This window comes from Rhopilema esculentum, chromosome 16 (assembly GCF_057945365.1).
Source record: "Rhopilema esculentum isolate cy_ngs chromosome 16, ASM5794536v1, whole genome shotgun sequence".
NCBI lineage: Eukaryota > Metazoa > Cnidaria > Scyphozoa > Rhizostomeae > Rhizostomatidae > Rhopilema > Rhopilema esculentum.
Window position 1 is genome coordinate 14181298 of NC_142830.1, and position 16753 is coordinate 14198050.

A 16753-nucleotide genomic window follows, 5' to 3' on the forward strand; every position below is an offset into this window, starting at 1 on the left:
ATAAATTTCGCTGTTTCGAGCTTGTATAGATTTTCTAGGTTTAATAACTTGAAACGTTTAAAGATTGGCTCTGTGTGAGCTGTGTAAGAAGCAAAATCGATTACTCTGACAGCTTTACGTAGGCTTTTTTTTAACAGTTCAAGAGTAGTTTTATTGGCACAACCCCAGTTAATAAGTCCATAAAGAACACGAGATTGAATAAAAGAGTTGTATAGTAATACGAGGGCGCTTTTTGGTACAAGATGTCTTGACTTGTAAAGGATATCAATACTTTTAAATATTTTAGTATTTAATTGATTTATGTGTTGTTTCCAGTTGAGTTTTTCATCAAATAATACACCAAGGGATTTTGAGAAGGTTTCTTGTTTTAAATTTTCGTCATTTATTTTTAGGTTTATAGTTCTATTAGTATTATGAGGTCTTACTATAAAAAAGTTGGGTTTAGCCACATTAAGTGATAACTTATTAGCTAAGAGCATGGACACATTCCGACCCGCAGATTTAGAATGATTGTAAACATTTGATATTTTTCGATCTCAAAAAGCTCCTGCTGTAGATTTAGATGCAGTTATCAACGCGTGACCATGACTTCTTCACGATTCGGTGGAAGATATACGAAATTCATGGCGAACGAGAGCCGCACATTGTGACGTCAGAATGCCACCAAACTGATTCGGCTTTTGTCGTTTTTTTCTCGAAAAGGTGCAATTATTATTATTATTGTGTTCAATGTGTAATGAAAGGACATATTTGTAATGTTAATGCAAGGAACCTATTTGGCTATAAGACGTTTACAGTTTGTTCTTAACTTGTCAAATCATATCCGATATTATCATTATTATTATTATTTTTATTATTTTTCAGGATAAGTACTAACAATATAAAACAATACTGAAAAACAGCAATGTGCCTTCTACATTTAAAGATGGTGCCTTCTATTAGAAGAGGAAGGTGACTGATAGGCAATTCTTTCAATCTTTCAACATTTGTAGGTACACTATGGTTGAACAGAACTCATTTTATAAATTTTCACTTTCCAAAAAAGACAAGCTTATCTTCATTTTTTTTTATAAATTTCCTCCCATTACATGATGTATTGTTAATCCTTATGTACATGTATATTTGTAAAAAAGATCCCAAAGTAACATAAAATTGGTTGCAAAACACTTGCCTAGCTACAGCATGCTACAGTGACATAGCGCTCATAGGCGTAGGGGGTGAGTTCAGGAAGGGGGGGAGGCTGAAATTTTTTTGCCAGAAAAATAAGAACGCCCAAACTTTTAAGAAATATGCTTTAACACATGTGAGCTTTTAAAATAATTAAAATGCAACGTAATCAAAATAATGTTAACTAATAAGCATTTTTTAAACTTCACACATTTTCAATTAAAAAAGCGAATCTCTTCAACGACAGCGACCAAACATATCGATTATTCTATCGATATCTTTTTGTGAACATGATTTGCATCATTTTCAGCGATTGCAATTCACACACTTTTTGCTTACCTGCCTATTCTTGTGATTATTGAATAGTTTGTCTTCCATTTCTTGAAGGTCAGAAACTTATGTAAAAGGACAGAATTTCGTTAAGGAAACTTTTGCTTGTTTGCTGTTTGAATTTCATTTGCGTGCTTGACTTTTGTTAGCACCTTGGCCAATTTCCATGTAACAGCCTGTCTTGTGATCAGCTTCTTTGTTCTGTTTTGTATAACTGTCCTAATTATCTTAATTGCTGTTGAGTAAAATATTTGTTGGCTTTTGTGAGTAATTCAGTCGTTTAATTTAGTCGCTAAGGTTTAGACGTGATTTCAGATGTTCGGATAGCCGTTGTTATTTCAAGAAGTCTGAAGCACTGAAGCATACCAGTTTTGCCGAAGTGACCCGTTTAGTCGTTGTTGAATTAGATGAAACTATAGGAACCGTCGAGCCAAGAAATCAGAACACGCTTATTGAATTTTGTACTTTCTTTTACTGCCGAATCTGCGAACACAAGCCTGTAAAACCCTCGTAAACTCAGTGGTTTTACACTTATAATCTATTTGTAGAAGGAGCAAACCTTTAAGATGATTTCTTTCAAAGGGTTGGCATTCACGCTTGCATTCCCTAATCACGAGCCAGTGGCGTAGCACAGTTTACGACACCTTAATTCAGCGTATTTCAACCTTTTCTATTCACGGCACATTTTTGCGGATGGTTATTAATTTTTCTCAATTTTATAGATCGATTAAATGAAACTAAAGAATTTTCGACGGCACACTAGGCAATACCTCAAGGCACGCTAGTGTGTCGTGACACAGTGGTTGAAAACATTGCCTAAGTTTGATAACCAAGGACCCTCGGCCAAAAGGGGCCCAGGGTGCTTCAAAGCTTTGCTCAAGTTTTAAAAACTTTGAAAGTTCTTCAACTGAAGCTCTAAAACTCAGTTCTCCCTAGCTAACGAAAAACTATTTCTCATTTCTATCTTTTTCGATTGTGTTTGACATGCTCTACACCATTTGACGTGATCTTCTTGCTATCCGTGAATAGAAGTCTCGTAGCAGTTTTTCGCTTAGGGCCCCTGAAGCCTCCTTTACGCCAAAACACATAAAATGCGACAGTCACTATCATAAAATCGTGCAAAGATTTCTTCCAAAACTTTATCCATCACATTGTAGAAACAATTGGACAGAGCGTTGCTTTCTAGGGGGGGGCCTTCTAGATGGGTTTCGGGGGCTTTATCCTTGCAAAGAAAGGAAGTGCCCTGTCCACTACCTTCCCCCTCTGGCAAGCCCAGCGCATTGCGCTTTGTCCCTATTACCTATACGACGGCTCTTTAAATCACAGGTCTTTTGTTGTTGGCCTCGATGAAATTGTAGAGACCTTGAACAACACCAAGTCCATTTCTCATTGACTCATTTTCTGCAAGATTCAACTAATGTCCAAGGCAGTGGACATAGCTGCTTAGGGGAGAACAGTCCTCCATTCGCTTAGCCAGGCCCTCAGCTTTGCCCCTCATTTTAGACCGTCGAAGCATTTGCCAACAAGTTTCTACATACGCTTTTAAGCCCAATTTGTACAATTGCTGAAGACTGAGTTTTGCAAAAATTAGCAAAAACTTCCTTTCGGATACCACTAATTTCTTAGAAATTCATTTGTTAATCTTACAATTTCCTTCTTTTTTCCTTCCAATTTTCATATCCTTTTTTTTTCTTCTAAAAGCCCAAATTTTTTTGCAAGGACATTTCCTTCCAAGCGGAAGCATTGGTCAGGCCTGAATTTTGGAAACGTTCTTTTATCTTAGGCTCTCGCTAGCTCTGTAATCGCAACTTTCGAAAAAGAAAATTTCGAATTTTTTCAAATTTGAATTTTTGAATTTTTGAATTTATATCAAGTAAACTGAATAAAAGAAATATTGATCAAATGAAATTTTATCAGAGTTAATCTCACGAGGGATGTTGTCAACTGTTATGCTTCGATTTAAGTCCTTGTGTGCTTCTTTGATGCCATTTGGAATAAAAGAGAAGAAGGAGTGCTGTAGAGTTTGGGCTTCTGCACGAAAGTGTGGGTCCATTGACTCAGATGGGTGTATCTAAATGCTTTGGGTCGGGGTTATCGTGCTTATTCAAATCCATTTTTATTCTATTGTTTTAAGCTAGGGCCTGTTTCCGTCACGGTAGGACTGGTGCATCGGCTCTCTGGTGGGGAAAAGTGAACTTTTCTTGTCCATTCCCTTCCCAGAAGTTTAAGCTGGTTGCATGAGTCTATCAAGCTATGTCAAAGGTTAGGTTTTTTGTATGGGTTAAGTGAAGCAAGTAGTGCCGATACACCAACGGCCCAAGTTGCTTTCTGTGATGAGGGAATGTGACCTCAAGACCTGATTTGATGAGGAATGTGGCAACGTCTTCGGAGGGAGCTCTTTTATTTGAATTGATGGAATGTAATTGTTGATGTTCTTTCTCAGAGTAAGAAATTGAATTTATAATAATGGGGGAAAAGCTCCAGAAGCTGTCTAAAAAGGCAAGAAAACTATGAAAATGTGGCTGTGAACGGTACATCGATTTTACATCATGAATTTCAAGACAGGAAGCTTATTATTTTGGTCTCTGAACTTCTTACTTTTATCCAAACTGCTCAAATGAGGAAAATTCAGTGCAGCACGTTCAATTCAAACAATAATTAATTGCCAAGCACATACACCTTTTTTTTATAAGAAACACGTCACGTCAGACCAGGTAGGCTCAATGTTTATTAAGAATTAAACATTTTATGTAAGTTATTTTTATCTTAAATATAAAATTATCTAAAACTCAATTATAAAAGTTACAAAAATCGAATACCTTCATGTCAGTCCAATTAATTGAACAAATGAGTAGTCAAGAATGTCATTGTCCCTTATTTAGAGTTAATATATATTTCATTTTTTATAACCCACCGAGAAAAATTATTTGGAATCGTTTATAGTTCGTAACATTTTTGAACGACAATCGCATGAGGGGAATAGAAATTCTGATATATTGTTTAAGGTAAAATTTGATGCGATTTAGAAAAAAGTCACTCAGACAAAATAGTGAAGTGCCAATAGAAGCAGTTCAGCCTAAAGAGAACTCAAATTGGATGTAAATGGCGAAAGAGAAGAATGTGAAGCTGGATACCTTCAGAATGAAAACTCCATTTTTATCTTCGTTTAAGGATTCATGCGAATACGTTCCGAATCTGTTTTCAATCTAGTTCGAGGAGCGGCTTTTCCTGATGGCAACTCTACTAACTGCCAAAAAATTAAAATTAAAATATTCCTGGGTCTTATATCATACACGTTTGGGCCTTTGTGACCAAGTGTAGACTTTAAAGATGTAAAATATCAGAAAAAGCCATTTAAGCCATGTTTCTGTCTAAAATTAACATTTTCAAGCCAAACACGTTTTAGAAACGCCAAATTCCTGAGACTTAGCTTAGAAGAAGCCAACCAAACTGGCAAATATGGCCTCATTACATTGCCAATAATTTATCTACATCTCATTTTTCAAGCTGATTTCTAAAAACCCAATAAAGATATCGATGTTCGACTGTCAGCCCATTTATTTTCGGTTTGACAAAGTTTGCAACACAAAGCCAGGTCTTTGCTCCCTGTTTTATATACTTTACTCACTGAGTGTGCAACGAAGGGTAATCCCTTTATTCTGCTTGACAGATTATTTAACAACAAAAATTTTACTTGAAATATAAACATCTACACAGCCCCGGATTGTCACCTAATGTCAAATGACAAACTGACAAGTATATTCCTGACGTGGGTATGCGATCTTGGAGAGCCGGTGAGGGAGCGAGGAGAGCCGGTCATCGTTATCTCGTGAAATGAAAGCAAGTCAACGAAATATGCTGGCATTTTACATCAATTTATCAATTAGCTATAATAAATAACATTTCATATGAATTTTTAATTCTTTCAAAAATTTGAGCTGACGCTTTCAGAATCCCCGGTAACAACAGTTTCTGTAATCTGTAGAAACTCGTCTTTTGGTTGGCCTTGGCTTGTTGAAATCGATAAATCTACAAGCAAAAGGAAGGATAGGAATAAAAAGCTTGGTTGAAAGCAATTCTGAAAGGTCTTTGCGACTCAATCAACTGCACTACATTGTTATATTTGGCTGAAAGAAATATTGGATACAGTCTCAAGCGACTTGAAAGGATATGATATATTCATAAATGTATGCTTTTTACAAAGAAAGCATACTTAGAGGTCATCAAGATCTTTCATAAGAGAAACATATGTTACAGTACAGGAGGAGACAGGCCGCTGTTGATGGTAACAAGGGTATTCTCTTAACTAGTTGCAAGACTGGTCACCTTGGATATTTCATGTAGCTTAATTTAGAAGATTTCACTTGGCAGCTAGGCATTGAATCACGAAAATGGCAACTGCAGGAATTCAACCAGTTTTGATAAACAATTTTTTGGTTTGATTGAGGAAGAGGTTAAAAATATTGACGTTTATCTGCAAAGACCCCTTGTACAAAAAGTAAAAGTTACCCTTTAATGAGAAGGTGGATAATTCCAAGTAAATTCTATGTAGTTCTTCATAAGTTGGTTTGTTGGTCTGGAAAGGTATTTTGCGAACCCGCGTGTCATCTAGAACAAAAATATAACAGGGTAACAAGGACATTAATACTAGCGAAGAATTGATCAGCTAGGGAACCATGCATAGACGAAAAATCTAACACTGATTAGGCGAATGACAATAAAATGACGTAAAAATGTATTATATTGTGTTAGAATCAAATATTTCTTAGTAAGTAAAAATAAAAAGTAGAAGTAAAAATTTACATCTAACCAATGTTAACTATGGGATTTCATGAGATTTCTGATGCTTGAGACACACACTACACCAATATGTAGAGGTATGGCACTCTTGCTAGCTTCAGTGTTTCATTATTTAAGAATTACTTCATTCTTGTAGATAAGAATTATTCAAAACTGACATACGCTTTTCTAAAATTGGGTTTTTTCCACCAAATATTATCGATTTGCAGCTCTGTGGCCATTTGATAAATATTCTATCAGCATGATCAATTTGTTCCTTCCATTTACAAAGTAGTTCTTGGATTTCCTGAAATACAGCACAACATTAAAGTCAGAATGACAAGGATTCTTTTTGATACTAATAAACAAATTCAATGTTTTCTTTTTGAAATATTTTAGATATACAAAATAACAAAAAATCAACAGTCAATTTTCCAAACATTTGGCAATCATTATACTTTCAAAGAGAAATGGTTTGACAAGATATGCTGTCGTAAAGAAAAATGTTTTGAAATCTCAACAAACCTCGATTAGAGCTATTTCATTTTGACGTCGAATATGAGCACCTGCAGACCTAAAAGTAGAGCACAAAACATTTTAGCATGAAATGTGTTTACTGGCAAAAGCAAGAAATTTTTGAATAAGATTATTTGAAAGATAGTAATTGTTAATAATTATTAAATCAAATTAGAACCCATCGCACGGAAATTAAAAAGTCTTTAGCCTCAGAAAACAGCCATTAAATGATTTGATACGAAAATTATCTGCCTGTGGAAATTAATTTGTTACTTCTCTATTTCATTTTTCTTATAATCTTAATAAATGGATTCTTCGCTTGGAAACAACAGTTGGCGAAACTTAATTACCTACCAACAGCTCTTTATCAACCACGAAACTATATTCCAAAGGCCTTGAATTCGGCACACATACTAGAAGACAGGTTTGTAGGAAACCCTATGCATTATCATGGCACTTAGCCGATACTAGCTAAACTAAGTCTATTTCTATATACAAAGAACCTTCTCTTGCACAAAGTTACAATTCAAAGACACAAAGCTAATGATTTAAAGATATGATACCAGAATCTTCCATGTTATTTCCTATTAATTTTTTGTTTCCCGACTTTTTACTTTTTAAAAGTCAAATTAAAGGGTTCTTCACTTAGAGAAACCCAATGGCAACACTAAATGAACTACAAAAACAATTTTCCAAAGGCCTCGGATTTAAAAAACTTTAACCATAGAGTGAGGGTACACTGTAAGGAAATCCTACATATACTCTTGACACTTTATTTCTACAACCAAAAAAATTATCAGTTTCTATATGACAATGGCCCCGTGGTTGAATTTCCTTTGACGAAAAGTGCCAGCAAGTGTACTATATTAAAACGACAAATTTTGTGAAGATTTCAAAATCTGATCAGCAAACCTAGGAGATTTTCCAGATTGTTTCCCATCTCTTTTACTTTGCACCGTTCCTCTTTTTGCTCTCACCACATATCGATGAATTGTCTTATGAGCAATAATCTCTTCTCTATAAAACAAAAAATAATACATAAATTGACCCAGCTCGTGAAACTTTCGACCGAAAATAATTATAAAATTCTAAAAAACTAATAATTGGATGCAGTTTAGAGAACCTTTGTTCGCATATCAGCATCTTTAAGATTGTTTTGAGAGACAGAAAGGATAAGAAGAAAGGATAACTGATGTGAAACGATGAAGGCAGAAGTTAAACAGAAATGAGCCAAAAAATGAAGCATGCGATACACCAAAGAGCAATGCCTTAAGTATATCACTCCAAGTATATTGAGTATAGAATATAGATAAAGAAGTTGTCCTCGGGACCTAGAGTGAATTTATTGAATCAAAAGGAATATCAATAAACAGCTGCTGAATCAAGTTACTTTTTGTTCGAGACCTGTTCTCAAATTGTCGCTGGATCACTGAGTACCCGCGAAAACCACTACTACCAATGTGAAATTAATTTGCATACACGTGCGAACGTTTGCAAGCTGTACAGCTACAGACAATCTGGCTTGACTCTAGCTCATGTCCTCATCCATCCAAAATTGCCCCGTATAACCAGTTAAAATGAATAGATGATTAGTATGAGTAAGCAATTTTAACAGGCGCGCAGCTAAAACAACAACTTCAGGACAATGAATTAGCCGCAAAAATGGAAAATTTTGATGGGCAATGTGACTGACAGCAGTTTTGAAAGAAAAGTAGTCGTAAAAAGTACAGGTGCCCGTAGATTGACAGACAAAAGTTCAAAATAAGAAGTTTGAAAAATTCATCAAAGTAAAAGACGCTTTGATACATTGGCACCGACACTTTTGAAAGAAAATCAGAGGAAATTGACTGCGACATCATCTACGGTCTTAGGCCAGAGAAGCAAATGAAGAGCAGATCTGTGCATAAAAGGTTTTGGAATTACAACATATCAAATTGATTTTTACCATCAGTAAAATACAATCAGAGCAAATTGCTCAAGATGAACGTTGCAGTTCCATTTAATTAGGAGATAAGCTTCTTCGCAATCAAAACACTCAGATGGAGCGGTTCAAGATCTACAGAGTTCTAGCTATTGCTCTGCTTATAATTACGCTTATCCTGATGTTCATTTATGAAAATGTTATCAACACTTCCAAACATGCGAATATTTACCTTTTGCGCCAAACAGTAACGAAATCGCAAGTCAAATCTAAAATGTTTGCCTATCCCAAAGCATTGATCACAGTTGATTCGCAGCAAAGTGAACAAAAGCTGCCAATGGCAAGATTTTCAAAGCCAAAAGTTTTGCTTACAAGAGGCACGAATTTTGAACGACGACCGAAGAATATCACAACCAACATCCAAAGGCTGGCGAAAAAAATAGACAGAAAAGCACAAAGTTGGAAAAAGACAAAGATTGCAGCATTTAAGGATCATGCTGGGAAAAGGAATGTTAAAAGTCAGACATACACAGCAAAAAAACACGAGCAAAAAGTCTGCAATACATGGAAATACGACACACAAGACTGGACATTCATTTACAATGGAAGTAAAAATGAGTACGAAAATGTCCATTGTCCGATGCCCTCAACGAAGCGAAAAGTAAAACGTATAACTTTCAGAGATGGTGAGATCCTAAACATTGGATGTAATAACAAAACCGATGCATGCAAAGAAGGGCCATTTTATGATTTCAAAATGGAAAAGAGAATCAACACTCCGCCTTGCTGCCGTTCCCATGTTCTAAACATGTTCATGCGTGTTACTGAGGAATTACAAAACTTGAATATCAGTCATTGCATGATATCAGGAGGAGTTATTGGTTGGGTGCGCAACCGGAAAATGGTCCCTTATGATCGTGACCTTGATCTAATCATCGATGTAAATTTCTGGAACTCTACGCAGTTTTGGTTGATTTTTAAGAGGCTGCATAACAAATATGGCTATGTACCAGATCTTGTTGAAAGCTTTAAACTGAAATTATACTTAAGTACAAAAAATAAAAACAACATTGACATCTGGGCATATTGGCTTTCAGATGGTGAGCTTAGCATTGCATACAACAGATTCAAGGAGCAGGATACTGCAACAATGTTGCCATTTCAGAATGCTCCTTTTGAGTGGTTTTATACATATTTACCAGCAAATCCAATAAAATATCTTAGCAAACAGTATGGGAGAGAGGTTTGGAGGCCTGAAAAACAATGCATGGTTAGGAATGAAGAAGGTGACTGCTGGTGATAAACTGACATTATTTTAGAAGAATCAGAGAATTAGTGATAGTTGATTGTGACCTGATAATATTTTTAGTAGCAAACATGCATGTTTCAAGAAAGTAGCTGAACTGAAAGGAAAAAGATTGTTAAAATAAATCTTAAAATATACAGATGGACAAAGGTTCTAAACAACTAAATATTCTAACATGGATTAAGAAATTTCTAAGTCAACATTTTGGACAATCAAAAAAGGATCTCGCATTTCATATGCATCAAAAATTAACTGCAATATCAAGACCTCCTTTTTAAAATATGGCACACTCAGAGCATATGCTTAAAGTGTGTGAGCCAGTTTTTTTGGATTAAAAATATCTTGATTTAACTTCTTCGACTAAACAAACTTTCAACTCTGGATATCAAATTAAAAAACTTTCAGGTTTGAAATTGATCATACCTTTAGCAAAAGGTAAACAATGTGGAAGTTTTAATTTTTTCAAAAACTGGTATGAGATGGCGCACTCAGCCACCTGATCACTGCAACCCATGTGTTTATTTATTTGATAGAAATGTTTTTGGGAACATATCTCAAAGATATATCAAACTCAAATTCATAATGTCTAATTCAAGTGACAATTCTCAACCATTTCAAATTTTTCTAGTTTGACTTTTCGAATGGTTATGACTGATTAGCTGTTGGTTATTTTCAGCAAATTCCAAGACATTTTCAGATTGCAGTTTTGACCCCAACCCTGCCACACCCATATTCACCAAATATCTGTTAAATTTTAAATCCGAATAACAAAATAGGAATACCCAAAGGTTTGGACTCTACAGAATACACATTGTTTAAAACCCAAATAAAGTAAAGATACATACTTATGATAAATACCAGCTGCAAAATGTCCAGCCGACATCATCAGAACAATCCAGTAATTATCATTGCAAAGCACCTTCAAAGCCTCTTCAAAATGGCTACAATTTGTGCAATTTTCCTGTGGAAAAACACAATTATTTTTATCAAGAAATAGAGTTCCAGTCCACTCAACTTATAGTCACTCTGCTAAAAGTCACACTATTGGTTACAGCCTAAAAATATTTAGAGCCAAATGTGCAAATAAGTTCAATTTAGCTCCATTTACAGACATGCTCCATTTCAAGTCACAAGGCCAAAAGGAAAATGGTGGGTTTGACAAACAATAGCTTAATGCCACATTTAGGAAATAATCAGCCATTGATTTAAGCTAGAATGAAACAACATAAAATGTTGTTAATCTCCATATCTAGCAACAACAACAAATAGCAAGCATGGGGGTTTTCAATAGAGTACTGAAGTGATGATGTCATAAAGATCTATTTTTAGAATTTTACAGTTTAGACCATATAACCAAAAAAGCATATTGTAAAATACATCTAAATGTGGAAAATCTGTTGAATGTGTTACAAATTGGCTGAAATATGGCCCAATAAGCACAGGCTAATTGTAATCTGGTACAATCATTGCAATAACTTTATGAACCAGGTCAGGATAACAAATCCATTAGCATTCTTGAAATGTTTCGTTGGCTATATCACACACAATTTTGGACATATCTAACTGAGAAGATAAAAGAAAAAAAGTAAAAGAGAGCACAAGAAGGGGGGGGGGGCTACTTGAAAAATGGTAAAGTGTTGATGAAGTTAATCTGGTGATGTTGTGGGTTTCATGGTATTAAAGAAGTCTTAGCAACATGCAGTCAAATTATATTTTTGCTCCAGATTTTAAAGCTTTTCAGAAGTTAAGTCATTAATAGTTTTACTTCACTTTTTGAAGATTAGTTACTTTCTACCGGAAGGGAATAATTTCAAAATAAAGTACTGAAACAAAATACTTGACACAAACCTTTGAATCTTTTTCTAGCAAACATCTATAGATTGTAAAAGTCTGTTTATCATTGGTAACAAACTCTACTTTAGGCTTCTTTTCGCCAAGTTCAATATCATCATCATCATAATCCTCCTCTAAGCTTATATGTATTCCATCATTCTCAACCTCATTTTCACATTTTTCATGAAATATAAATTCATCTATTGCAACCTTTCCACTGATTTTCATCTTGATGTTAAAAGCATGCCATTCTGACTTGAAATGTGCCCTCTAAAAGATAAAAATGAAGTCAAACATTGGAAAACTTCTATATTACTATGAATTCTCCTAACATTATCCAAAGCTTGGCAAATTGAAACAAATTTTTGACATATATTCAAGACATGAAGTTAATAAAAAAGGCCTGGAAAAGACTGAGCAAAAGGATGTTATATAACTATACTTATACTTTTTACTGAAAGCTGAGGCTGAAAACATATTTAGAAAAAGTGAAATTCAATGTTCTAGGCAGCATCAAATTGCCGTAACACCTGAGAATCCAACAAATAGGGTATATATATCTTTTATCCACAGTTTTGTACTTTTTGTGGTAACAATTTTAATTGAGTTGTTAGTATGACTCAAATTTAAAACATGAACTAAACTCATACAAATCAGGCTAATCTACATGTCACATAATAATAGTCAAAAATATATTTTCAGCTCTGAAATTACAAGACATTATTATTGAATTCAGATAAGAGAGTGGGACAAAACTGTTAAATTAATTAAAAAACAAACAATTTCAATCATCATGAAGTAAAAAATCCTTTACAAGCTTTTTCCCAAGACATTACAGAGAAAAATAGGATGTTTTGGCACTGTTGAAGAATATCAAAATTTATCTTTATATAAGGTAAAGTCAATGGAGTTGGAGCACTGCATGTAGCTCTGTTGCAAAAATCCCCTTGACCCTTTCTCTTGCTTCATTGCATGTATAAATATCTTATGACATACCTGTTGATCGAGATCTCGAAAGAAAATGTTACATAAACTGCATCTAAAATTCCGTAAGTCTTCTGATCTTGGTTTTGTTTTTCTTTCTCTCCCTTCAAAACGAAATTTATTTGAAATATTAAACGAAATCATCATATATTTTTGTTAGAGCAGGTTGTTTGTTGCTACAATACTGCAGATGTGGACCTGCTATCTACTAAAAAATATAGTTAAAAAGAGAGCTAATTTTACTATTCATAAGGAAAATAAAATTAAAACTATTTAAGCATATTTACAAAGATTGGCATAATAAAAGAAATCTCTAAAAATACACATAATTGCTGCATAATTGTCACTTCTAAATCGTGTTGTTTTTGTCCCTTTTCCAAAAGTTATATTGTTTAATTTCTCTTTCAATTTCTTTAGCTTTTCTTTGAATGCATTTTTACTCATTATGTCTATGTCTTCTTAAACTATTCCATACAATTGTACCTCTGAATTTAATTTTTTCGTAAAATTCTTAAATTAAATTGGTACCAACACAATCTACAATTACGATACACACAAAGGTCTTACATATGTTATTTAAAACCTATCAATACCGGCATAAGTTGCCAAACTCTACACTGGTATCGTTATTTAATGTGCAACACAACAGCAACGAATTGAAGTTTGGGCCTAGCGGCCTAACACTAGCATTTACCTACCTTTCTCTTCCGTTATGCTTTCGTTATGAGCGCAGCCCTTGACATCTGTTAATTTGGCCAAAGTTAACACTTCTTGCGAGAAAGCAGAATCAAAAATGCTTATTTGCTTTAATTTCCTGGGCTTCATCTTGATGCAGTTAGATTTTCCTCTTCAAAATAATTACAAGTTACTCCGTCACAAGCAACTTTTTCCGGACTGTTAGAAAGATGATTGAACAAACTCTGTCCTTCGTACAATTATCAAGTCTTCTGTGGTGAAACTAAAGCTGAAAATTACGTTTAAATGATCAGTATCAGACTTATGAAGTCTTCAGCAGTTGTTGACCAGATGGAACTGTTGTGAACTGGACTTTTCGTTTCGCTGTCGTCAACAGAGTTGAGGAAAGGAAGAACAAACATGTGATCACTTATGACGTCATATCTATATTTACAATAGGCCAGCGTTGCAAAATTTAATTTTATTGCACAAGTGTTATACAACTAGTTTTGTCTGTCGTGTATCATGTTTGTGGTTCGTTATTGTTAATGAGAATGTCTTTCGATGTTTGCGTCAGTCATTTTGTTTGTCATCGTGCCATCTCTATTTTAGTTGTTATTTGTCCATTTTTATTAGTCCATTTGCCGTTAATTTGTGTCATTAGGGTTTTGTGTGCGTCACTCATGTTGTTAAAAGCGTATGTTCTTTGAGTGCAAGTCCAGTCGAGTCGAAGTTGTCGTTGAAAGAAGTCGTTATGTTGTAATCGTTGGTTGCTGCTAATTTATGCATTCATTATTGAAGAATCTTGATTTAAAAAGCATTATTGCGAACTGGAGACTGGTTTTCGATCTTTATCTGCCCTGTAAAACTTAGTAGTTTTACATTGGTGACCACGACGTGACGAATTCGCAGAAAAAAATGGAAATGATTTCAACAGAACAATTCAGAGAAGTTCTGTTGGATATTATAAAGACCGTTGTATCTCACATGGCCGAAAGGGTGAGGTTGGCAGAGGAGAATGGGAGAAATTTCTTCGTGAATCGAACTAATGTCTATCGTGCTGAAGATGGCCAGCCCATTTGCTATTGTTGTTTGCGCGTTGGTCACGTTGCCAAATATTGTAGGGACAGGAAATTTTCTTTAGCATCCCAGGAGAAGTGTGATCAAAATGAACCTGTGATTGTTGCCTCGGTAGCTGAAGAGCGACCTCGGGTTACCTTTATTGGCAACATCAAAAGAAATGAGCCACACTTTCAAGATCTTCAAACTCGAGTTAAGAAATTGGAGGAGATTGTCAATGAATTGGAGTCACATAAACTATCACGACCAATGGTGACGCGACTGCCTTCTTCAAAACCAATGGAAGTTGACGAGGGTTTATTAGCCACAACATATGAAAAAAATTTGATGGACACTAAAAGAAGAGAAGGACCTTTACGTGTACATAATGTTGTTATAGCATCGGGTAGAGAACCGTATGGACGGAATAAACTTGGACAGGGACATTATTTCTTAGATGGTACTTGATTTACTCATTTCAGTAAAATTATTTGATTGATTCTTCGTGCTGCCTTATAATACTTTTATGTTTCTTCCCCTTCGAGAGATCAAGCCAGGAGGCTTGTCTTTCAAAGGGGGGAGTAATGTTATACAACTAGTTTTGTCTGTCGTGTATCATGTTTGTGGTTCGTTATTGTTAATGAGAATGTCTTTCGATGTTTGCGTCAGTCATTTTGTTTGTCATCGTGCCATCTCTATTTTAGTTGTTATTTGTCCATTTTTATTAGTCCATTTGCCGTTAATTTGTGTCATTAGGGTTTTGTGTGCGTCACTCATGTTGTTAAAAGCGTATGTTCTTTGAGTGCAAGTCCAGTCGAGTCGAAGTTGTCGTTGAAAGAAGTCGTTATGTTGTAATCGTTGGTTGCTGCTAATTTATGCATTCATTATTGAAGAATCTTGATTTAAAAAGCATTATTGCGAACTGGAGACTGGTTTTCGATCTTTATCTGCCCTGTAAAACTTAGTAGTTTTACACAAGATTTCATCAAATTATGCCTATGAGGCTGTATCACATAAAACTAAAAACAGTAGGCTGTATCACATAAAATCTTAACATCAACATTATTGCTTTAGAGTTCTTTCAATTCCCATGGTTGCATGAAAAAGGTATTCTCAAGGTATGCAGGCAAACAGGGGCGGATCCAGGAAATTTCTGACCGGTGCTCAGTTTAAGGGACCACACCCAACAAATTGACCGCGCCCACTTTTCGGTTGCGATGTTAAGTAGCGTATTCTCTCAAATGAGCGTCCCTCTCTAATTCGCGCCCCCTTTTTGAGCAAACATTCTCTAATGAGCACCCTCTATCCAACGAGCGCCCCCCAAATTATGAAAACATATGGAGACCTGCAAATCATTGCAGTAGTCATCAGTTTAAAAATATTTAATAAAAACTATGCTGTTTTAATTGGGAAAGTTTTCTGCAACAACTGATAGAATTACATAAAAATACATTTGCAGGTAACGACAATTTAAATATCCGAGATGTCACACCAGTATTTATGCAAATCGACAAAGATTTCAACTCGGATGAAATTGAAATCTTGTAATTATTTTGCCAAATGATTGCCAATAACAAGTGTGATTGATTTTTGTAAAAAGAATCATCGTTTGAATTTCAAAGCTCAGGTCCTATCTAATGAGCACCCCTCTCAAATTTGGCGCTCCCTCTCTGAATAATTTTACCTATCTTTCATTTATAATGTTGAAGATTTTGTTTTGATTCGCGTTTGCAAAACTCAAATTAACTAATAACATGGCCAAATAAAATGCAACCTGGCAATTCATCCTTTTCCTCTACCAGATGCATATATTATTTTCTGATGCCTTACAATCTTTCACAAAGATTGTGTGTTATCACTTACCTGAAAGGCCATTGCCTTAATTTTTGCCGCTACCAACGCCTTAATCTTTGATAGACCGTAGCTTTCCTTGCTACGGGTTGCCTAGAACCTTTAGTTACGATGCACCTGATTGGCTTAGCGGGAATCCCCCTCGTTATTCTATGTAATAAACATCGTTACAAATTCTTGCCCCTAAATTCATATTTGTGATATTCAGTAACAGAGAATTCAAATGAATCAGCTAATTGGAGTGTCACATAAACACATGAATAGTGTGATGGGTGTTTTGGGTGGTATGGGTGTCAAGAGTGTTGGCTAGTACATAGTATGTGTATATACCT

The 16753-nt window shown here is 35.0% G+C and overlaps 2 protein-coding genes across 2 annotated transcripts; one reads left to right on the plus strand and one right to left on the minus strand.

The window, feature by feature from the left end:
* Positions 1–4856: 4856 nt before the first annotated feature.
* On the minus strand, positions 4857–13927 carry LOC148958360 (tRNA endonuclease ANKZF1-like). Its single transcript, XM_089113021.1, has 9 exons — positions 13535–13927; positions 12849–12940; positions 11868–12122; positions 10865–10980; positions 7705–7809; positions 6802–6850; positions 6460–6583; positions 6007–6105; positions 4857–5526 (listed from the first exon to the last, which is right to left on the minus strand). Exons 1-9 carry the CDS (start codon positions 13659–13661, stop codon positions 5423–5425), a joined length of 1071 nt encoding a protein of 356 aa, XP_088969147.1. The 5' UTR covers positions 13662–13927; the 3' UTR covers positions 4857–5422.
* LOC135682685 (uncharacterized) lies at positions 7973–10871 on the plus strand. The gene has a single exon (XM_065197672.2). It carries the CDS (start codon positions 8832–8834, stop codon positions 10011–10013), a length of 1182 nt encoding a protein of 393 aa, XP_065053744.2. The 5' UTR covers positions 7973–8831; the 3' UTR covers positions 10014–10871.
* Positions 13928–16753: the final 2826 nt, after the last annotated feature.